Source organism: Marmota monax, unplaced genomic scaffold, assembly GCF_021218885.2.
Source record: "Marmota monax isolate L192 unplaced genomic scaffold, Marmota_monax_Labrador192_F-V1.1 WCK01_AAM20220418_F8-fsc00046, whole genome shotgun sequence".
Taxonomy (NCBI): domain Eukaryota; kingdom Metazoa; phylum Chordata; class Mammalia; order Rodentia; family Sciuridae; genus Marmota; species Marmota monax.
In genome coordinates, this window is record NW_026692486.1 from 193,660 (window position 1) to 216,947 (window position 23,288).

The window sequence follows — 23,288 nt, forward strand, 5'->3', positions numbered from 1 at the left end:
GAAGTATGTAATATGAATACAGCAAAATATAGCAGCCAAAACCTTACCAGGTTTATTTATAACATTGACGATGATGTATATCATCGTCAATGTTATATATAAATACATAGGTATTTATATAATTTATATAAATACCTATGTATTTATATATATAGTATCATGTATATATAGTTTATAAATATATATATATAAATTAAATATATAAAAATGTAAATATATATACATTTCAGCTACTTAACAAATACTAATGAAGTAATTGTGGAAATTCACCACAACTCCCTTTCTTATTCCTTAGTCTTAAGAATTTATGGCAAAATCTACATCAGTGACACTCCTGTTTTCTTCAAATGAACCATGACAAATGAATTTAAATATTCTACTACTACTTGTATGAATAATTCTATCTTGATTATGCTCATGAGTTCCTGAAACCGTTAATATTTTACATTAAATACTAGGATTCAGTCAATATCTTTATGTTAAACAATACCTAAATAGACAAATGATTTATACTCAATAAATATAATAGAATGGATATGTGCTTAATGAAAATGGAGATGGAAATCATTAAATTTCAGGTAAGAGTAGTAATTAGCTATAAGAACATATGTCTTCATACAGACAATTGCCATGAATTGTCTCAATTCATCAACGGGAAAAATATGTGCATTACTTTGTACAAATGAATATCTACAGGTAAACATAGATATATCAGAGGGAAAAAAATCTCCTTATATTTTGTTGTGTAAGTTTTATATTTTAGTTTATTAATGCAGTCAATCAGCCCCTCATTCACAAAAGTTTCCTGAGTGTCTAGATAGTGGCATTGTTGTATAACAGGGAAGAACTAAGACCACAGAGAAATAACTCATATAAAAATATTTAGTGTAAACTAAGGAATGGTGTTGCATTAAAGTACCCACCTTAAAGCTGTGACTTCCTACTTTGATTATTGAGACATGACTGTGGATTGAGGAATACTCTCCATTTATAAAAATGACTTCTAAGAGAGTCAAAAATAACTGAAAGAAATCATTATCTTTCTTACTAGATAAAAAAAAAAAAGCTTCACGTCTTGCTCTCTTCATATACTGGGAAATGATTTTCTGTTTTCTGTCTCTGTCTCTCCCTCATCCCTCTCATAAGGAGCTACTTAGTCTTTACCTCTTACTCGTAGGCACTATCATCCAAACTGTCCATAAAAGAATAAAAGCATATTCCCAGTGACATGATACTTTCCCTGCAACCTTATAACATTCATCTGTGACAATATATTTTCAACTGGTAAATTAGTGCCTGGGGTTGCCAACACAAATGCAGAGAAAGGAGGCTGTCATTCTTTTTAAATGATAGGAAGGCTCACACATCATTCCTAAACCAGAGTCCTCTTTCAGTCAGCGTTCAGTCCACAGCACTCTATCACTCACGGGCTGCTCAGCGCAGTGTGTTCATCAAGGCGGGCCAGCACAATTGTTAGCTGGCAGTTTAAATGGGGCTGACTTGTCACAAGAGTGACAGCCTAGGCAACTGTTTGCCCTCTGGGAACAGGTGCAGGCAGGTTCAAATGAAACACATCCAAATACTAACAGCAAGATTCTTAATCATGTCAATAAAACGGATGTGCTGGTGTCTGAGTTTCAGTGGTCACAATATGCCTCTTACACTTTTGAAGATGAAATGCTGTCTTGCTTTTCAACAGAGTGGAGGAATCTATCATGTCATCATTTTAAATACATGCTAGTTATTTGCTGAATGAAATCTCTAATTCTGATACTTCACAGGCTAAAAGACGTGTTTTTGAATAACACAAAGGTAGATTATCAAAATAAAGGGATGGAAAATAAGTGAACCTGGTGGTGAAGGAATGAGACAGCAATAAGCAATGAGATTTTATTTCAGAATAATGGTGTTTTCATGTAGATGCCCAGGATGCAAAAGGACCTTTTAAAAGGATAGTTTGATGACATCAATATCAAAACAACAAAAGAAAACAGCTGACCAACTTAATTTTTGACCATTAAATTTTCCAAGCTTTGTGAACTGGCTATATTCTTATAGCTTTTTTATTGCATACCTATTTAAACATTCTATATTCTGTATCTATACAATGCTGCTAAATATATTTTTTTGGAAATTCCAATAATAATTATATAGCATAAATGTACCTAGACATCATGGTATTAACCAAACACCATAGAATTGTGTTATTTTTTATATTTATATCAGCTCTGTGAGGAATAACAAGAATAACACACAGTCCTGGCTTTTCTAGTGTAAATAATTTACGTATTATTAATGTGTACAAATAATTTGAAGGACAACGTTTAACACAGATTGAATCAATGAATGTAAAATGAACCACTGAAGAGAGCTTCATAAAACAAAAAACTCTGTGGAGGCTGCTGAAGTGGGCAGAGTAATGGAAGAGGAGAGGGATGAGCTAGAACTTAGCAAAAAGCCTCAGAGTAAACACAGAACTCAGTCTAGGAAGGAGAAAGACAAATGTGGGTGAAATTATAAGCTGCCCATTTTTATTTCCTCTTTTTAGAAACAAAGTTATACAAACAAAAGTTGTAGATAAGATAAAAGGCTCAACATAAATGCTTTAAGGAAACAAAAATCCTCCTATTGGAGCGACTTACTTTAATTTTAGGCAAGGGAATATTTTCTGATTTTGAAGAAATGCGATTTTCTCCAAATTTTAGACTCTGAAGTTGGGTAATATTTACATACTGTTTCCACTACTTTCTGGCTATGTGACCTTGGGAATTACTTAATTTACCATTTCAAAGTTTATTTATTTATAAAATGGAGATTAAAAGAAAAAAGTGTTTTTCCAAATTATTTGAAGTAAATTAAATGTCATATAAAACATTTAGTAAAAGGCTTAGCACATAGTAAGTCTTAATAAACAGCAAGCTATTATGTGATTTATTACATTATCAATTTGATGCCTTTTGAAATACTGCTAACATCCTTCTCTGCTTGAACACACACACACACACACACACACACACAAATTATGCTGTCTTAGAAGAATCCATTCAATACCCCCAAACAACATGATTACATAGCTCAAAACTAATCCCTAGGTGACTGATATTCAGAGTTCCAGAATCTTCATGAAACCAACAACTTGAAAATCTCCCACCATTATTGTAGAAATAAAAAATTAAGAGTCTTTTATGTTTTAAATCAGATATATTTACATGCAAACACATTTTCAATCCTTTTCCAGGTTCAAGTCACTTGTGTAATTGCTTTAAAATTATTGACTCAGGTGATATCACTTTTCCATTGACTTCTTTAACCTTCTCTATGCCTATAGGCACATAAACTTAATTCCAAAATTCACATTCAAAATGAGAAAATATATATATATATATATATATATATATATATATATATATATATGAAGCATATCTAATCTAAGAAACATAAAACATAGGTATTAAGAGAAATTATATAGAGAAGGCCTGATTGAAAACATTAAAATATATTTTAGTGTCTAACCATTAATCTTAAGTAGTTAATAAAAATGAGTGAAAATCTTGTTTTCAAATTTACTAGTAGTTAACTTCATCCTAATTTTTTTGAATTGTTTTACTTTTTACCTTGGCTATAAGGAAGTTCAGGATTAGATTTTTATTGCAAACATAGTCATAGTTCCATCTCAGCTTCCTAGCCAAATTATTTTCTGTTTTACTCTAAATGATTTCTATTTTATTATTATTATTATTATTATTATTATTATTATCATTGTCATTATTATTGCCTTGCACACTTGTGAATAAAATTTTAGAATTGTTTGAATTATTTTTTGAAGACGGTGCAATTGCAAACTATTTGCTTTGTGATTACTTGATTACTTACTCCCTGCTCATATTATCCTAAAGTGTTCCATAAATTTAAAATTATGGGATTTAATACAGGAAAAAAATTTTGAGGGGTAAAAAGAATGGAAAAAATGGACAGCCACTCAAAACATAATTGTAATGTGACATTGTTCTCTAGTCAGAAGCAAATTACAAAAACATACAAATACGTAAATATAAGAGAGGTTTATTGCTATTGCTGGGAAATGCTCAATATGTACCAAGAAAGATATTTGATTAACTAGAAACCACAGAGCCTTGGCCAAATCCTCTTATAGGACAAAGCAGAAAAAATGTATTTCTTCTTGTATTGAACAGAATTTGGTGAATTAAGATATTTTAAAATGTCTTAAAAATGTATGTATGCCTCGGGTAATGAAAGTTTCTCTTGCTACCTGAATACTGTATTTTCTCTGTGAACATTTGGAGTCATTTTATGGTTAAAGATTATAAGGAGACCACAAACTCTTCCATGAGGTTAATATGCTTGTATTCTGTGCTTAAGGTAAGTTAAGTAAAAGAAAAAAAAATGAGGGAAAAAATAGAAAGAAATAAAGGTACAAATTTTCAGCTTTTCCTTTTAGGGAGCAAGAGCTACATGTCATTTTTCAAAAGGCACAAAATGGTGTGCATGCATGTGTGTGTGTGTGTGTGTGTTTGTGTGTGTGTGTAAGAGAAAATTGTGATAAAAATTATATAGTTTCTTTCTAAGTAAATTGAAGATGTATCACAAGCTTTGACTAAAAACCTATTGAAAAATTCCATCAAACTAAGGAAAGAGGATTAAGGAACACATCTGAAATTTGGATACCTATGGGAGGTTGATTGTCCAGCATCCTGTTGTTATGTAACATGTTCTAAACATCTGCTTAAAGAAAGATTATCTTATTAAATATCAGGGAAAGAAAAGCAGTAACACACTGACTTAGCAGCCCAAGCCAACGATAAGCCAAACAACTCGCCTTGTTTATTCTCTTCCGATTCACTCTCAGAGCATCCATCATCCTCATCTTTCACATTGTCATCAGCATCTGGTGCCTTCAATGACAAGATTTCACTCTCCTCAGGGCCTAAATTATCTTTTTCATCCTCTGAGGGTGACTTTGATATTCCATTCATTTGATCACCAGCCTGTCCTTCTTCATTAGCTTTCTCATCTTGTTTCTCCTCATCTATTTCAAAATCTTCTTCATATTCTGAAAAAAAAATCTCCACTGTGAGAATGAAGATAGTATCCCTGATACTTAACCTATTTCACTTTAATGAGAACTTTGACTCCATTATCTCCTCTTCTGGGGGCCTTCCTTTGCTGCTTCTTTTTCACACAATTAGCGAACATGGAAAAGTAACAGGAAGTGATCGAAGACAGCAATCAGTTATGTACCCGAGAGCACAAAAGAAATGAGGCCCCAAATGACAAGACTGAAACCTAATAAAAGTTCATTTACAAATGAACATCATCATCTACAATGACCGAAAGGGAATGAGAGGAACTTGAGATAAGACAATAAATGAGAAGTAAATTAAAAATGAAGAGAACAGTATTATAATAATGAAAGTTAATTTGGAGACCCAATGAGGTCATATTTCATATGAAGAATGTTCAAAATATTTGGATATCAAGTTAATGAACAGTGACGTGGAAAATTTCAATTAATAAGTTCAAAGGCTCTGAGAGGTAACGCTATGAATAGTACATCCTTTGAGAACCAAATGGACGTTAAGAAAAGCATTGTGAAGGATTCTATACCTAGGTGAGAGTGAAATCATGTATATTATTCATCATTACAATAAATGAAATAGTCACATTCCAAGTATAAAAATTCTTACAAAATAAACTATTCTTGTCACAGTCACAAATTTGCTTCATTCCCAACAGAGGTGCAACAAATCTGTAGCAGGAAAAGGAAATTGTCATATCAGATAAACTCCAGAAGTCCCTCGTGGTTATAATTTTTCACCTTTCATATTTAATTGTTTCCCTTTTTCTTTCACCAAAAAAAAACCCTAAAAATCTTGAAGTGACAACATGCCAAAGATAGAGAGCAGAAGGATCTCATGCAGAACCAATTAAGCAAATAAATAATTATCCTTAACATAAAAATTACAGGTAAAATAAAGACTTCTCAATTTTGTGAGTTTTAGTTATTAGATATTCTGGCTTCTCTTCCAGTGGTGGGGCCTCTTGGGTAATTTACTTGAGAGCTGTCCACCCTGCTGCAATAAAAGAAACTTAATTTAGAAATAGATGCCCTATGCATATAAAGAAAGCTCTGTTAATGTGGAGAACAAATGTGGGAGATATAAGAAGGCAAAATGAAATAAAAATCTATAATGAAGAATGCAAAAAAAAGAGAATTCACAAAAATACTTTCATGAAAAATATTTAATATGTTTAAGCAAGAAATGTGAACTTCAGTAAAACAAAGTTATAAAATAAGCCACAGCTAGAGCTGTGGTTCAGTGGTGGAGCTCTCACCTGGCCTGTTCAGGGGCGCTGGGTTCGATTCTCAGCACCACATAAAAATAAATAGAACAAAGGTTAAAAAAATCTTTTTAAACAAGCAAGGAGATGAAGAATTTGGTTCATAATTCATGACACTAACAGGAAATACTAATAAAACTTTTATATTTTGATTCAAGAAATGCTGACCAGGTTAAAGGATAGTCATCTCTTGGCTCAGGTAACTAACAATCAATAAGCTGTCACTGAGAATGTCCTATGAAGACAAGAATAAAACTGCAAGATTAAAACCCTACAATAAGACAATGCTGAAATTAAGAAACCTCCAATTTTTGATGAGAAAATAAAAGTAGACACACAAGAGATAGCGTATTTGTTTTATACTAGCTTTTATATAGAGTCCTCAGTAACGTTTCAATACTACTGGGCTCGGTAACTGTGGATTTTTATATAGGACTCATGGTCAATTATTTGAGGTTGTGCCGAGTACAGTAGTTCCTCCCTCTAATGAGGTTTCATTTTTTGTGGTTTTAGTCATCTGTAATCAAATGCAGCATGAAAATATTATATAGAAAATTCTAGAAGTTAAACAATTACTAAATTTTAAATAATTAAAATATATGTTCAGAATTATTCTATTTTATTATTACTTTAATCACTGTGCCTAATTTATAAACTATTATTATAGGAAAAAAACATAATATAGATAGGTTTCAGAACTATCCATGGTTTCAGACATCTGCAGAACATCTTGGAACATACCTCCCACCGATGAGTGGGGATAGAATGGAATCAAAGAAAGGCCATTGGTCATTTTAGGGAACTGCAGAAGAGTTCAAAAGTGGAGGGATTAAGCTGAATGGCAGAACACATACATATATCATTTTAAAGATATTTGCCCCGATCACAAGATAAGCAGGGGGCCAGACAGGACATGAGTGGCTGCTCCAATGCCATCCATCATATTACATAGTGGTAAAATATGAGGGGTTTGGAGTCAGGCAGTCACGTATCTAACACTAAGAGCATTCCATAGTTATGTGATCTTAAACAATTTGTTTGACATCTTTAAGCTTTAATATCTTCATAATGTGGTCAGTACAATGAATAAACAGAATGAATAAATAGAATTAAAAGCAATAATCTTTTACACAGTGCCATGAACTGAAGGTGCCTAATAAATATCAGAGACTAGTAGTAACAGTGATTGTGACTTTTTAGTGGAGGGAACTGATCATAGGGCAAGAGAAATCATATGCAAAATGTACTCCCTGGACAGCAGTATGTTTTAGAGGAGGCACCTGATTAAAATCACAATTAGGACATAATTACAGTTACATTATTAAAATAGAGCATAACATTGAAGGAACGTGTAGTAAACCATAAGATTGGTCCCTGTATCCTCTTTTGCAGAAGCTTCTGTGTTTTCTTTCAGAATATAAAATGAAAGGCTGCCAGGCTTTGTTCTACCCCTACTATCATCATGTCTAAATATCAGCCTTCTGTGAGTCACAAGCCACCTTTGGGTTACCAAATCATGGTTTCAGTATAAAAGACTAGTGGGATGCTTTTTGGCATTCTTCCTTTTTTTTTCATAATTTTTTCTGCTCCTTCATCTCCTTTTCCTTCTTCTAGAGAATTTAACTAGCTTATTGTTTCCCATCCCAAGTAAAGAGGACTTGAGTTAAAACCAGGTCAACATCAATGCAGCCGCCACCTCCTTCATGAACCTCTACTCAAGCTTCTTGCAGCTCCTACCTACATCAGTGGCTGCTCTGCAGAGTCAAAGCCCAGCTGGGTTTCGTTGTTATTGTTGTTATTGTTTTGTTTTGTTTTAATGTCTATTTAAACTCTATTAACTAGCCAACACAGAAAAAGGACCTTGGGGAAAGCTCTATCTTAGGCATAAAGTATATGTCTCATAGTTCTAGCCATGTTGTTTTTAAAAAAAAAAAAAAAAGAATGAAGAAATTGAAAGCCTTTTTTTTTCTATTCAACATGGTTTTAATAAACCTCCATGTCACTAAAGTTAAAACAAGTGAAAACACATCCTCATGTGTTAATGTCTTTGCGATTGATGCTGCTACCAATATTTTAAATTCTCAGTTCAAGATAAGGATAAAAACTAGGCAGGATCATGGAGAGAGGTGAACTGGGTAAAAATATTGTGAGTGAAATCTCTCTTAGGAAAAGCACCTTATTTCAGTAATAAGCAAACATGAAGTCCAGTGCTAAAATAGATCTGTGGTTTTTTCTCTCATATTTCTGAACCCTTGGGCAGCAACAAGATGAGATGAGGAAGAAAATACCTGGGATGCTGGCCCTTCCACAGGCCAACCCAACCTGTAGTCATTGTTCCTCTAATCTAGGCTTTGTCTCCTTGGTATAAAAGGGACACTCAGCCACTCTCTCTTTCTGATTCTTTAAACCCACAACCATCTGGAATCTAGGAGAGCTTTTACAGAATAGAAGATTGCACATGGTTTGAATTTCTAAGCTTTAGAACTGGACAAATCTCTAATGAATCTTAGTTCCACTTTCTTACTAGTGTCTGACTCTCCAATTTCAGCCTGTAAAATGCAGGGAATAGTTATACCTACTACATATATTATAATTTGGATCTTTTAATGTCTGCCCAAAGGCTCATATGTCCAAAGCATATTCCCAATACAACAAGCTCCAGAGGTGGGGCTTTTAGGCAATGATTAGATCCTGGGGCTGTAATATCACCAGTGGATGAATCCATTTGATGGATTCATAGTGTGAATAGAATACTGGGTGATAACTATAGGCAAGTAGGGCATGGCTGAAAGAAATATGTCACTGGGTACATGTCCTTGGGGATAATATCTTGTTCTTGGCTCCTCACCCCGCTCCTTCCTGGTTACCATGAACTAAGTAGCTTTCCTCAACCACACCCTTCTACCCTGATTTCTGGCTCATTTCAGACCCAGAGAAATGGAGTTGGTTGGCCACGGACAGAACCTCTGAAACTGTGACCCCAAATAAACTTTTTGTACACTGTTGTTTTGGGGTTTTGTTGTTTTTGTTTTTTGTGGACAAGTATTTTGTTTACAGCAAGGGAAAACTGACTAATACAATATCAAATAAATATATTTGATGTTGTGTGTGTGTGTGTGTGTGTGTGTGTGTGTGTGTATATATATATATATATATAACAGAGAGGAGACAGCCAGGGGGTGGGAAAGAGAAAAAAGCAAAAAAAAAAAAAAAAAAGGCAGACAGCCTCCAGACCCATGAACCTATGACAACTGCTTTTAGTGATGGAATACTCTTCAGCATATAATCATATAGATTATACCTACCTGACACAAAACCATTCATTTGCACTAAAGAAAAGAACATTCAAAACCTAAAGAAATAAGTGAAATTCTATTTGGTTAAAATGATCTGTGCAAAAGTCAATAGGGCCTCTGGCTCCCACAGACAGAAATTCCTCTTCTACTCCCTCATCCTCACAACAGGCACCTTCAACCCTTGGGGTCTGTGTGCACTCCTCCAAGACAGGGGATGCAGGACTCCATGCAAAGAAGCAGGGAAGCAGGTTGGGGATTCCTTACAGGACACAGAGCTGCCTAAAGATCTCTATTGAGGAGCAACATTTAATGCATATTTTTGATAAAATTTTAAGAGTTTAAGTAATAGCAGCAGCAACAAAACAGCCCTATGATAATTTATTACCATATTTGAAAGTATTTTCTTGGTTGTTTTCCCAATCTTTTCGTCTTTGTTTTCCTTTAAGTTCCATTTCTTCCATAGCAGTTCTCACTTCTCTGACTCCCATATTTATTTCTTGAACTGAACAAGTGGCTGAGAGAGAGGTTTTGTTCACCTCCATCTCATTTCTTCTTGATATCCCATTCTCTCTATCCTTCCACAGTTCTTCTCTTTTATCAGTGCTTTTCTCTTTCCTAGGTTTCATTGAAGATGGTTTTTTGTCAAGGCCCATTGCAATAATGCACCTATGAAAAATATTAGCATAAAGTGTTTATTAACTTCTATGTGGCAAGGTAGAAACTCAAAACTTTTTAAAGTGCTTATCTCTTATTGTAGTAAGAAATGGTATGAGAAATATTTTTCTACTGTACACAAAATTTAATTAAAAATAAATGATTGATACTAAAATCTTGTCAATGAATACAAATTCTTAACAATCTTACCCACAAAATAAACAACTTATCAACCAAGAACTACAGTGTCAAACCAAAATTTGTACCATAAAATAGATATTTATCTTATAATAGTCATGAGTAGAAACTAATATATAATAATAGATAGATAATTAAAGTCTTTCAATGAGACTTATGTAATAAAAGAACATTCAGGTTTATAAATAGGGAAGCTGAGATAAAAATAATCAGAAGATGGCATTCAGTCTTTGATAATTTATTATCCCAATAACACAACAACAAAAGGCATACAAGGTTGACTGTAAATAAGTATGATGGATGTTTTTAAGAAACATACATAGTCACACATCATTGTGTCCTTTAAATAAATAACTCAGGAGTCTGCACACTAATTCTAATAGAACTGACATTATTGTTTTTGAGTGGCCTTTTGAAGCCTGTACTGCAGTCTGCCAGCAAATTTTTGATGGCAATAATACTTTGTTCCTCTAAAAGGGCAACAATTTGTGGAAGTCATGAAGTCATGCCAAGTCAAATCTGGTGAACCACCCAGATGATCTGAGTGTGTTATAACATAAAAAAAAAATGTTTTTATTCAGTTGTAACAAAAGTGATGTGAATAAATTGTTTTCTATTGATTTTGTCTTTCTAAGTTAGTATTAAAGTTAGTATAAAAATAATAGTTTCAGTACTAATAATCTGTACATTAATAAAATGATGATTATGATAATGATAAATTGTTGAATACACTCTCTGTGCCACACTCTTTACTGGGCACTCAATATATAGTATCTTAAGGGATTCATCACCCACAAACCAATACCAAACAATTGTCACTGTTATGCAAATGGAGAAACTGAAGCTGAAAAGGTTCCATGACTTGCTCAAGGTCATCCAGTAAGATTAGCTGGATGTATGTAGGTATGTAGATGGAATTCTTGCTCAAAACTGTTAGACTCCATCACCTTCCACTGGAGTACAACATAGTGTTCCATGACAGGTGTAGCTGCTAAGATGATCAGTGACACAGACAAATGTCACACAGCTGGGTTTCCACCAGAGAAAGCTCCCACTCTCACCAGAAACTAACACAATTTGTAGAAGTTTCCACCAATGTCCGGAGACAGTCCATGACTTGGCATAGGTGTCTGGCAGACATCAGCTTCAATGTTCCTCCTTCTCTAGAACTTCACATGGCCCCCTCTCTCCATGTCACACACTACTGGGGAACTAAGTCTCTTGAGGTGGGCAGGTGAAAAGGCTTCCAAGTACAGTCAAAACTTGTCAGCCCAGGAACAATGGGAGTAATAGTAAAATCTGAAAATTGTCCTCAATCTAAATCAAATCTAATAGCAATTTTTTAAACTGAAGATTTCACTGAAGTCCAGCCACTTTCAGTCTTGAAATAGCACAGGAATTGGTCTTAGTACATTCTCTCAATAAGCAAATGCAAGAACTGAGTTCTATCACTTAACATTTCAACATCTCCCCATGGGGGGGGAAGCTAAAAGGATTTGCACTCAAGCTATCATACTGTAGAAAAATGAAATAAGAAAATAAACTTACCTCACCCATAATAAGCATGATAAATATTTCTGGACTATAATGGTGATGTGCTTAGCACATAGCTTTCCTTGGAATAAAGGTGTCATGCCTCTTCACAAAATATGATTACTAGCATTGCCTTCTGTTCAAGCTGTTCTTCCCTCATTAATGGCAACACCAAGCCCACTTCCTTGAAGCTTCTGATAGGCTGTTACCTTTGGTTATTCTGGGACAATGTAAAAGCTTTGATGCCTCTCTACTGCATGCACAGACTTTTATTGCCCATCTGCTAAGGGGAATTGGACGAACGAAGTGAGTAGCATCTGTGCTCCCCTTGTCATGACGACCTATTTGACTTCCGAGTATATCTGAGGTGTCAATTTTGATTACTAAAGCTCATTCTGCATTCTCCTTCGTTAGGCAACTCTTCTTCCCAAGTTTCACTCTAGCAATTGAAAATAACTACCGTGCCTCTTCAAACATTTCCCATAATTAAGGGGTGAGCGCAGTATGTAGAACCTTCACATTTTGGAATTGACCACTGCTAATCTTTTCTTGTTTCCTGAAGACCTTAAGAAGGTAATTTCCAATCATTTCTATAAATAGAAGTCCCAATGGCTTTATTTGACCACATCTTTCCTTTATCATATTGTGAAATTTGCAGAACCAGCCCTTTTTAAATGAGTTAAGACTAATTTCATTTTGAATAACCTGGAAGAGATAATATACACTCCTTAAAATAACTAAAAGTATTGTAATGGTGTCTCCAAAAAAAAAAAAAAGAATATTCAATATAACCAGTGATATCAGTTCTCTTTATAGGTAGTTCTCAACTCTCACTGAAGTTCTATGCATTGGTGCCCCTGGAATAATCGAAGTCATCTCAAATAGGCCAGGGGCCAAATAAACAAGATTTTAGATTTACCCTTCCATTCCTACCCCTTTAAACATGTCTGAATTGATTTCCACCTAACCTGCAACAGGGGGACATCAAACAACACTACTTTGAGCATTTACAGGTTTGATTGGAAGAAATGATTTAGAAATTAACAAATTTCTTTAAGGAATATAAAACAATTATAAAACAATTCCTATAAGAATTGTATAGTTATATTGAGGGTAACAAGCCTTATCCTTTAATGCCATAACCACTTTGATAATATTTGCAAAGGTGGATGAAAGAAGGTAGAGAGGACTTTTTGTGAATCTGAAATCACACAAAGGATTGTACAGAGGCTAGGAGATGTTGAATACAACAGCAGATGTCATCAGTCAGGTTGTGGTATACACACCTCCTATAAAGTGCTCAGAGCTAAAAATGTACAGATTTGATGGGTACACATCCCAAAGAATGCAATGTGTTTGCACGAGGATGATCATAGCTCATTAGTTTTCCTGGAAGTTAAATAGAGATGTGTTAAACGACTTGCCCCCAAATAAGAAGAGAGCTTAGTGAATTATAACTGGAAGGCAATTCTGTTGGGCCCTAAGTACACCTGGGCACCGCAATTTTGCTCTAGGCCATTCAATTCTCCTGCTCTCTGGAATGATCTTTTTCAGACCTGTTCCCTCTCCTAAAATTTCCAACCCCTCCTCCTCAACTTCAGCTAATAAATGTATTTCGTATTTTAGAAAGTAGAAACAATTAGCAGATGACTTTTAGTTGGTCTTCATAATCCCCCATCTTACCTTTCTCTCTCCCCTATATGCCAATGTTCCTATTGATGCTATAGAAGAAGGACCTTTCTCTTCTTAGGGTTTACAACCCCATGTGAGCCCTAGATCCTATCTTCTCTAGTCTACTTAAGCACAAAGTGCTAGCAATTTTCCCCTTCATGTCATGTTTCATCTATTTTTCCTTCTCTAGAGTATCAATCATATCCATTAGTATAAAGACATGCTATGGTATCACCTCTTAAAAAGTAAAATGTTCCTTTGAACCCTATATTCCCTCACCTGGTTACCACCAAATTACCATTTTTAAAGGAAACTCTTTTAAAAATATGTCTATAATCTCGGACCTTAGTTCTTCCCCAATTGCTCTATATCCCTACCGCTTCACTATAAATTGTCTCAAGATCACCAAAAACAAACACATCCCCAAGTCAATGTCCAATCTCTAGTTTTCATTTTACTTAATCTACCCACATATTTCAGTCCATTAAGCATTCCCTTCTTCAAACACCTGTTCATTTCCAAAATATTAGTCTGAGTTCTCTTTCTGAACACTGACCATCCTTGTCAAACTGGTGCCTCTTGATTTCCCCCACCTCTGAATTTTAATGATGTGCAGCTTATTCTCCGACATTTTCTCTATGTGTATCCTTTCTTAAGCAATCTCACTCCATTCCATGACTTTCAGTGCCGTGCTTTCTACATACAAACCTTTCTCAAATTTAGATATCAAGCCAAGACCCCTTACCTGAGCCCAGATTCATACATCCACCTGCCTAGTGAACATAGTAATTTACAGTGTCTCAGATGTCTCATACTTACTGTGGTCCAAAACCAAAACCCCTTCATTTGATCTCTAAGCCTGCTTCTTTCACAAACCTATCTTAAGTACATGTTAATAGGACATCTTTCTAGCTATTTAGGCCAAAAACTTTTTAGTCAACTTTGATTCTACTCTTTATGTCATGCCCTAAATCTATCCATCAATAAACTCTGTAAGCTCTACCTTTAAAATATATATGGAATCCAATCACTTGAAACTCTTTCCACCAATATCTCTTTCCTGAAATAAAAATTTCCAAGATTTTCCCCACTCTAGTGGTTTATTTTTCCCATAGGATTTCCTGTCAGATTGGGCTAGTTGCTCACAACCTTGCAGGTTTCTCATCCTCCTCTGAATGATAGTCACTCTTTATGACTTTAGAACTTCTACATGGTTTGGTCCTACTGCCCCTCTGACCTCACCTTCTATCACTGTTCCATTCCTTATTTTGGCTCTGGTCACATAATCTGAGACACACATACTCCAAGTATGCTTCTCCTTCATGCCTTCTGCATGTTTTTCCTCTCCAAAAAGCTATCAGGAGGAAGAGAACTTTTTTCTAGTTTCTGCTCAAAAACCATCAAAGAGGTGTTTCCTGATTACCTCACTTAAGACAACTCCTTATCCCATGACCCTTGTGCCCCTTTCTCTTGGTAATTCCCTTATCATGTTTTGTGTTTATCCTGCTTATTACCATGTGACATGATTATTAGTGTATTAGTATGTTGTTTTCCCTTCTCCTGTTAGAATAACTTCTATGATAGCATGTCACTTGGTTGGTTCACTCTTGTGTTCTAGTTTGGCATCTAGTCAATTCCCCATGAATATTTTCAGAAAAAAAATGAAAGCCCAAAGGCAAAACTCCCAATTTCAAAGAGAATGTCCAACATGAAAGCTGATAAACAACAGCTAAAACTAACCTTTCATCATGCATTTTGTTATAAGATTGAAATGAAGATAATGAGAAGGCAAATTGGGCCACATCATAATGCAAGCACACCCCTAATATGCATAACCTTTAATATTCAGTCACACAGGACTGATGCTTGGTACAAGGCATGTGTTTGGGGTTTTAATCCTAGACCAGTTACTCACATCAAAAAATAAAGTAAAAAAAAAAAAATTAAAAAAAACTGTCCTCTCTTTTCTATCAGAAACAGAATTTCAGGCAGTTTGAGGAAAAAGAAAAAAAAAGTAAGATGACTTAAAATACTAGCACCTTTTATCTCTATTATATAATCATCTATAAATCTTATATTTTTAATTCCAAATATAAACCTTCAGTGATATAGTAAATAGCCTTTAACGTAGATATTTTGGGCTCATATACACTGGTTTTGCTTTTAAAATTGTATAAAGAAATGCATTAATAAACACATAAGAAGAAAACGTCAGCAAAGCCAGCCCTCTACCGCAGGAAATGTGTTTCCATACTTGTAGCAAGGAGATGCTCTCTCCACGCAGACAAACCCAAAGTAGCCTCGTCTGCCTCCAAGTCTGGAACCTTTTCGGTGCTTGAATTCACAACAGGAGCTTAACCTGTTCACCTGCAAACCATTCAGGAAAAAGGTGAGGCTGAAGGGAAAACCATGGTGCCTTTTGGAAATAAACTGAAAGGTCTCTGGAATAAAATTAAAAAAAAAAAAAAAAGAAATGCATTAGTGAAAGCAACCATGAACCAACATCTTCCCAACCACATTTTTCTTTAGGCAAATACATTGTGCAATAAATCATGTTTTAATTCGAGGACAACTTAAATCATAAAAACACATTTTGTAATAGATGCTCAATATCTTATACAACTCCTTGATATACAATAATATCTAACATTATATGAGCACTTCTTATATTCTAGCACTATGCCTGATTATCTTAGTTTTGCTATTTCTCAACAATCACAAGAAGTGGGAATATTTCTATTGCTATTTCTAGATGAGGAAATTGAAGCTTAGAAGAGTTCTGTAATTTATTCACTATCATACAGTAAGTTGGAGAGTTAGTGATTAAAGATAAACATCTCCACAGAGTCCACGCCTGTCTCTTGTTATTTGCCATCCCTCCCCCTTCCAGGCCAGGGATTGAATTCAGGGCCACTCTGTCACTGAGCTAATCTCCAACCCTTTTATTTTTATTTTGAGACAGAGTCTCCATAATTCGTCCATGCTAGCCTCAAACTTGTGATCATTGTGCCTTAGCCTCCAGAGTTGTCGAGATGATACGTGTGCAGCAACATGCACAAATGCTCTTGATAAAGTACATAATGACAAAAGAATACTGTGAGGTCAGTAAGATTTTTTAAAAGTTCACATTTTTAGTTGTGACCTTAAATATCCTAATACATATGTGAATGACGCAGAGTTATTCCATCTCCAAGTCATACTCAATTCTATTTGAATTTGAGACTTCTTTATTCTCACCTACCCACTCACTGAAACATCCTACCAATTAATTATAAACCAATGGCTGTGATTAATAGTCTTTAATCATCCAAATTTTTGTAATTCTCTTTGACAAAGATCCCACTCAAGAGACCCTAAACTTCAAGACTTACAGACCTTATTCTTTACAATCCTGCTTCTCATGAACAACAGAGGTTTTCAAACTTGAATATGGACCAGAATCACCTAGAAGACTTATTAAAACACAGACTGCTGATATTTACCCCAGAGTTTCTTAGTCAGCATTTCTAACAAGTTTCCAGTCAACCCGGATGCTGCTGGTTCCTGGGACCCCACTTTGAGAACCCTGATCCAGATACATGCTTGTATGTTTGTAAAAAAACATGAGAACTAAAGCTGGTATTGCTCATCTTGGTTTCTCTACGTCCAAGAACAAGTATAAGGGAGGACTCCCAAAATAATTAATGAATCATTATTTGACCAACATCCTTCACAGTCACCTAGAAAAGCTGTGAGTGTAGCACATTATGCTCCTAAAATATTTCTAAGTCAGATGCACCTTCTCCTAAAAAAAAAAAAAAAAAAAAAAAAACTATTGAAAAAGTAATTCTGCCATTTACATATAAGTATTTTTGATGTGAGATTAAATAAACTAGGGGGGAAACTGAAAAAGTTAGCATGCTGGGACGCTAAAACACAATAGGTTTAAAAATCCATTTGTTTTAATAATAAGTAAACTCCTTAAGTGGTGACTAGAAATCGAATTTGATTGCTTTCATTACAGAAACTTGACCCCCACATTCGTGTAACAGAATCCATTCTGCTGCAGCCTGTGCAAGTAATTCCTTAAGTACCCAGTGCAGGAAGAAAATATGTATGCTCAGGAATATGCTGAGAACTGGTGCAGGAAATCCCTTCTGGACCATCCCTCCACTTGATGCTCATGCAGCTGGAGAGCACACCCAGCGGTTATTCCATTTTGTTCTTTTTTTTTTCCCCAAAATTTATTGAGGAATAACTGACACCCTTTGCTTTTACTCTTTTGTATTTATTTTATAATTTTATAATTGAAATTATAGTGACATCTCCCAATGCTGACTTGATTCATACCAGAAATCACAAAGTTTTGGTCCATGTCCCAGTTCTTCACTTACTACTTGGATGTCCTCGGGGAAGTTATATAACTTTGGTTTCAGAATTTTCACCTATAAAATGGGGATGGTTGGGGTGATGGAGATCTCAGTTTACCCACTTTGCAGAGCAGACTTAAAGATGAAGTAATGTACAATATTAGAAAGCACTTTATAATACTTGCAAAACTTAGTTATTCATTATTTACCAACAGTGGATAGTGCTGTTATAGGCACTGAAAGAAAGCAAAAATATTAAAAATGAAAATAGCAAATGTGGTCATCTCCTCAGCAGGAGAGACAAAATTAATGTACCAAGCTTCTAGAGTGAGCTCACCAAATCCTCTCCCCTTAAAAATTTGTCTCTGGAAATGAACCAAAGTCTTAAAACCAACTGAGCAGCACTCATTCATAAAAAAAATCACTGAACTTGAGGTAGAAACAGCAGAGAATCGGAGGCATCTTGCCTGGGGCTGCTCTCATCCCCACTCCTGCCACTGTTTCATCACAGTAGCTCTAATTGGGGAGGGCAGCACATAAATAACCAGCAGTTTCCCTGTCAGTGGGGGCTGCCTTGATATGGAGCCAAAGAGGGAAAATCTCTTGGCCTGTGGCACTACCAGTAATAAGTAGCTGTCTCGGAGGCAAGCTAACAGGGAAGGTCAGAGGTTCCCTGAGATTGGAGTTCTAATTAGGAATAGCAACACGCCAGTGGACCAACCAGAAATTTAGCAGGGAGATACAGGCCATAAGGCAGTCTTAGAAGTATTCAATAAGCTCTCCCATATCACCAGCGAACTGGAAGGAGCACGGGTCCGAGTGGACCTGACCTATTCATTCATTCTCAGCCTACTTGGAGCTTAACTTATGCAGAGAAGAAATAGAGACTGGTGGAAATAAAAGTTGGAGCAGACTTGGAAAGTACTGGAACTTGAATGTCCTCCTGAGCCACTGAAATTGAAAACCACTCAGAACCTCAAGATGTGATATTATTTGGAAATCAGGTCTTCATAGATAAAATTAGTGAAGGAGTGAGATAAGATAATCCTGGCTTTCGGTTTTGCCCAAAATCCGATGACTGACATCCTTATAGAAAGAAAAGGGTACAAAGAGTACACATGCAGAGATGTACAAAGAAGGCCATGTCAAGACAGAAACAGAGATTGGAGACAGAGCTACATGTGACAAAGGAGGGCCAAGAATTACCAGGAGCCACCAAATCTTTCTTCCCCAGAGCTTGTCAGGGAGCAAGAACTTGCTAATACCTTCATTTGGGATTTCTGATCTACAGACTTGTAAGAGAATAAATTCTATTGTCATAAGCCACAATCTGAGAGACAGCTACAATCAGTCTTAGGAAACTAACACCCCTACCAACAGATCTCCTAGCAGAAGGGAGAGGGTATACTAACTCAAGGTGTTTGAGTCTAACCTCTTACCAATCATTAATGAAATCAGAGACACCTTTGAGACCAAACTAAAAAATAAAAATAGAATTCTTAAAATTTGCAGTACCTATAATATACAATCTAAAATATCTTTTGTTCCAACAAAAACCAATAGACTTGTAAAAAAAACAGGAAAAGGAGCCATAATCAGAAAAATATATAAAAGCAATAATAGCCACTCCTACAAATCCAATCAAGAATCACAATATGTGCATATTTAAAATCTTTATATGTCCATAACAGCATTATTTTTAATAGCCCCCAAATGGAAACAATACAAATACCCTTTAACTGGTGATTGCACAGAAACTATGATATGTCCATGTGGTAGCATATAGTCGGCTATACAATGAGCATAACTACTGGCACATCCAGGTGAAAAATCCCTCATCTGAAATGCTTTGGGACAAGAAGTGTTTCAGATTTCAGAATTTTTTGCATTTTGAAATATTTGCAGAGACTTTAAATGTCTGAGAATCCCTAATCTGGAAATCTAAAATCCTAAATGCTCCAAAATTCAAAATTGTACACGTCACTATACTAAAAATAAATGCATGTCTCTTAAAAATGGTATGCAAAGTGAGAGAAACAAGACACAAAATATTACCTATTGTATGATTACATTTATATAAAATATCCAGAAGTCATTTGCAGAAATAAAAATTTGTAGAGACAGAAAGCAGATCAGTAGTTGCAGGGGGCTGACTATGAGAGTAAGGACTCACTGCCCATGAGCACCCAGGGACTTTCTGACATGATGATGTTCTAAAATTAGCTTATAATAATGGCTGTAGTACTTATCCAAATTTCTAAAAACTATTGAGTGGCATGCTTACGAAGAACAAATTGCAAGGCATTTAATTTATACCTTGAAATCTAAAAAAATCTTTAAAAAGATCCATACATGATAACACGTCAAGGAAAAAGAAACAGTCAATGAATAAAAAAGAAAAAACACAATGCTTCAGTTTTGAGTATCAAAAGCCATGGGCCACTGGGGTAGAGCAGAGTGGAAGTCCCCTGAGAAAGGTTCAAAGGCTCAACCTAAGTCTTAAAAATGGTTGAAATTTTAAGTTAAAAAGAAGGAAGGATAGTGCATCACTAACAAAGGAAACAGCACAAAATTGTGTGGGGGACAGCCGAAGAGCTGTTTGCCAGGGGATAATGAGGACTCACAAATGAGTGAAATGGGATCACGTTATGAAAATACAAGGAAATGGGGCACAAAAGGAAGAGAGAAAAAAAAAAAAAAAGGGACTTTGTTCATTGCCTTCACATGAACCCATGAGGCCAAGGTTGGTTTTATTCAAAAAGATAAATGCGGCAAGTAAAAATTCCTGTGAAGAAACTGTAGCATTTACAAGTAGCAAAAGTTATTGTGACTGCATAGGTGATATAATAGGCAATCAGCTTGTGATTTGGAGTCTAAAATCTAACTACAAGAGGCATAATGAATTACTTTGAGGATAAAAGATGTACTTGCTGCATTCCTAAATAATTTTACTGTTATTTTTAATAGAAAAGCAAGACAAATTAACAAAATGCCCTATTTTAATGAGTTTACTGCTCTAAGCATATGCTAAAGGCCTTTATTTTTTAACAGAAATATCTAAAAATGTATTCACATTTGACAGATTCGTGCATAGCTTCGATTTGTAAAAAGGGCAGATTATTTTCAGTCCAACTAAACTGCTAAGATTGCTGAACCTCAAGACAACTCTAAACTACCCAACTTTTCAATTTGAACAATTACTTTCCTGGCAATCAAAGGCAAGCTGATACAAAGTATTACATGGACAAGATTCAATTATTAGAGTCCACAATTCCTTCCTATTATTCAAGACTGTCCAATGCCATAACAAAAAGTTCCAGTATCAATATGCATGCCAAATAATACTGAGTTGGGTAACACCCTCTCCTCATGTAAACTGATTCTGTACCCTCATAGAGAATACCAGAATGCTGTTCAGCCAACACTCATTTTTTTCATTTATATCTACCACATTATCCAGCAGTCAAATTGGTATTATGTATAAATTTTATTGAATAAAGTGTAATCTAGGACCCAGGAAAATGTTCTTGCTGTAATTTCTAACTTTAGATTATAGCTAATTTCAGTAATTTCCCTAAATTAATAGCTGAAAGTTATACTTAAAAAACTAAATGTATGCATCTATGCCAAACTCATTCAGAGTTTTAAGTCCCTCATATTATAAAATTATAGGAAACTTACTGTTACTGATACAGCTAACTAAAGTAGTGTAGAACTGACCCAGGTCTTGCACCTAGGCAGGGTCAGGGCCCTGCTTTTGACTGTACAGAACTGGACGTGGAACCTTGGGGAGTCAACTTGGAGCACCTCCTATTTTCCTCATCTACAGATGGAGTGAATGAACTCTGGAAGGCTATGACAAAATGAGTCTATGTAAATTACATTTCCACCAAATATGCAAAATGAGAAAAACAGTTTCTGGCATAATTGAGCATCATATTACATTTTAAGTCAAAATTAACATGCAAGCGTTTAGTCTTGTTTATTTGGGAAGTTTAAAACATGCAATTCCTAAATATATAGTTATATCTTTAAGAGTTTGAATTTTTTCATTAATTCCATCAATTTCCTTTTGATTGTATGAGAGAAATCAGAAAAGCCAAAAGTAAAATTCCTATGTTTGTCCTGCACTCCCAAAATTCCTAAGTCTCTGACAAGACCCTGCAAATATAAATAGTCACTTTAATTAGTAAAAATAGTATTACAATCTTAACAGACTTTCTTAAGCAAAAATTAACAGATACCATCCTGTAAATAATTTGCTTTTTCATTGTTTCTTCACTAAACCAAATACTGAAGAAAAACACTACAGTACAACATGTGAAATCCAGGATATAAAAATTATCATATTCTGATAAACATGAATTTATGACCAGATGAAAACAGAAATTTACTAAGAAGCCATTTAGCCAAATTTTGCACCAAGTTATTTAGGTGTGATTCACCCTGAAGTTTATTGGATTTGTGATTTTATCTCAACACACCTCTAAAGAACAAATTGCCAATCTGTTATTTTTCTCTTAGAATAATGTACGATATAATTCACTATGGCAAGCCAAAGAGTTAACTTATAATTTGGGGCACAGCTTATTCGTGCAACATTTTAATGATCATACATCTCTATCCCAAAATTAATCTGTTACCAGGTTAAATCACTTCAAATTCCTTCTTCCACAATCTGCAGGAGTAATTGCTGCTTCAGTTTCAATCATGGAGCAGTAAATCTAGATTTACTTTTAGGCAGCTGGTTTATAAGTCCCTGGATATGCATAATTTCATAAAGTGATTGAAGTCATTTTGATATTATATCAACAACAGCTTATCTATAACATCAACCTCAAGCAATTAAAATATGCACGTTTCATGCGTACCATTTTCAAATAGTTTGCCTTTGTAGACACAAAGGTTTTCCCCACCACAGTGCTGTTGATAAATTTTTATTTCATCTCGGAAATCTTGGTTGTCATAAGCTAGGTGCACATTTTTCCCCAAATATATCATTGTAATAGCTGCATTACTATGCAGTGATGTTTTATGAATCCTTCCTGAAACCTAGAATAAACAGAAAAGAGGCTTATTAACTAATTACTTTCTAATCAGTTCTTTTTTTCACATGGCATTATAATATGAAGAACAGAAAAGGCTAGTTTGATGTACCTAGTAAAGTGTCAATTCATTCAGTGCACAGAAAGTCAAGCCCATTACAAAACAAATCCCTCTAAACAAC

The 23,288-nt window shown here is 35.0% G+C and overlaps 1 protein-coding gene across 4 annotated transcripts in view; it reads right to left on the reverse strand.

Annotated features, from left to right (window-relative positions):
• Nucleotides 1-23,288, reverse strand: part of Erich3 (glutamate rich 3) — a 102,222-nt gene that overhangs the window by 25,148 nt on the left and 53,786 nt on the right. For all 4 annotated transcript variants that reach the window (XM_046443221.2, XM_058578923.1, XM_058578922.1 and 1 more), the window contains 4 exons: nucleotides 22,933-23,113; nucleotides 15,967-16,153; nucleotides 10,042-10,322; nucleotides 4,838-5,071 (listed from right to left, as the gene is read on the reverse strand). In XM_046443221.2, coding sequence (XP_046299177.2) covers nucleotides 4,838-5,071; nucleotides 10,042-10,322; nucleotides 15,967-16,153; nucleotides 22,933-23,113 — 883 coding nt within the window. The remainder of the gene's footprint in view (nucleotides 1-4,837; nucleotides 5,072-10,041; nucleotides 10,323-15,966; nucleotides 16,154-22,932; nucleotides 23,114-23,288) is intronic.